This window comes from Gekko japonicus, unplaced genomic scaffold (assembly GCF_001447785.1).
Source record: "Gekko japonicus isolate JY-2015 unplaced genomic scaffold, Gekko_japonicus_V1.1 scaffold433, whole genome shotgun sequence".
NCBI classification, from domain to species: Eukaryota; Metazoa; Chordata; class Lepidosauria; order Squamata; family Gekkonidae; genus Gekko; species Gekko japonicus.
The window spans coordinates 288142-290013 of record NW_015160222.1 but is presented as its reverse complement, the minus strand read 5'-3'; the positions used below and the strand labels follow the sequence as shown (position 1 = coordinate 290013).

The 1872-nt window shown below is 39.5% G+C and overlaps 1 protein-coding gene across 1 annotated transcript; it reads right to left on the bottom strand.

Annotated features, from left to right (window-relative positions):
* Positions 1-236: 236 nt before the first annotated feature.
* Positions 237-1236, bottom strand: LOC107110445 (G-protein coupled receptor 35-like). The gene has a single exon (XM_015411233.1). It carries the CDS (start codon positions 1234-1236, stop codon positions 283-285), a length of 954 nt encoding a protein of 317 aa, XP_015266719.1. The 3' UTR covers positions 237-282.
* Positions 1237-1872: the final 636 nt, after the last annotated feature.

Here is a 1872-nt window from a genome sequence, read left to right as displayed (position 1 = left end):
GCTCAGAAATTATTGCATTTTGTGTCTCAAACAGGAACATAAAAGCTAATAAAAATACCACCTTGTATATGGACACATTTATCTTTCAAAAACAGACATTAAGTTGAGGCCTTGTCTTTGTCAGTGAGTAAGGTAAAGGTAAAAAGATATAGATCAAATTTTCCACCACAACTAGTTTCTTTATCATTTACAGTCCTTCAGTTGAGTTTTATTCTTCATAATGTTCGGAGGAGGAGGAGGTTTCAGTTGGCTTTGATCAGACATAGTGCTTCAGAGATGAGGCTATGTGCCTCCTGAAATTATCTTGCTGTTTTTGGTAGGCGGTTGTGAATCTTGAGATATGTTGGAGCTGAATTGCATTGACTTAAAAGATATAGCTTCCTGAAACTCTTTGGCAACAAAGTAATAGCAAATGGCATCCAAGCAGCAGTTCAGATTTTGTAAGCATGTTGTCACGTGTATGGTTCTGCACAAAGCTTGTTTTAGCCAGCATTCACCTTTTGCCATATCCATTGCAAATGCAACCAGTGTGCACACATTGAAAGGCAGAAAGCATATGATGAATGTACCCATGTTCACTGTGACAATACAGATCGCTTTCTGAGTTAACTTTTCTTCTTGTAAACTGGCGTTCTGTTTCTCCTTGAGGCATCTGATGACTTGTATAGAACAAAATGTCAGTATTACCATTGGTATGAGCAAGAAGACAGCTGTTACAATCGGAATGGAAATAAAATCATTATCAGGATTTTTATAAAAACAATAGTTTTGATTATTTCTTGGAAGCAAGGAGCCGACCATGGTCATCCAAGCCAAGCAACACAGCCAAAGAAACAGACAGCTGATGGCTGCCTTCTGTGGAGACCTCAGAACTTTGGCTTTCAGTGGATGCTTGATTGCAATGTATCTGTCTACTGCTATGAAGGTGATGGTGTAGATGCTTACTGGCATGTTGATAAAATAGATTGCCTCTATGACTCTGCAAAAGTCATCCTCATGCCATCCCTGGTAGTGAAAAATCATCATAAATGGTAAGGTAAACACTGTAGTGTAGTCAGCCATGGCTAAGCTGATCATGTAAACTCTGGCCTCTGTCCATCTGCTCAGTTTGAAGTAGAACACCCACAATGCAACTGTATTCAATACAGCTCCAAGAAAGAACAATGGGATGTAGAGAATTAGTTCAAAAGTGATGATATTCGGATCAATCTCAGTATCGTTACTGCAGTTTGCCATGCTGGTATGTTGCTGTAAAGAGAATTTTGAATTAAGAAGCAGAAAAATCAGGTTGATAACAAAAAAAAAATCATTGTTTTTTTTCTAGTAGCAACAAGTTTCTCCTAAGCCATTTGCCTTACAGTAGTACTATGCACAACTCCAGTCAAACACATGGGGGCACAATCTGTTCCTGTGCATGGAGGGCTTAACAACTGTTTCCCTCGGCTTGCCTTGGCATGCGTGAGTGGGCCTTCTGGGGACAGATGGGTTGTGTACACTTTTTAAAATAGTTGACAAACAACAAAAAGTATACAATACCTAAGTAAAAAAGAAGCAAGGAGAAAATGGTGACACTTTTCGTATTTCTATCCAGGCCTTCCATTTCCGCTTGACCAAATTAGTCAAGATCAGGAGCACAAGTAACTTGATCAAGCACACAGAAGGGGCTGGATGGTGTACAGGAGGCACAAAGGTCCACCAGTTTCCTCTAATGGACAACCGTGGTTCTTTCATACGTGTCTTGTGAACTGGAGAACACTCTGTTATATTCTGGGGATTCCTTTACCCTTGATGGACGGCACAATTCAGGAAAGATTGCAACCATCAAAGTTTCCATTGATTAAGTATTTAAATAGTTTAGCTTGATACACTTCT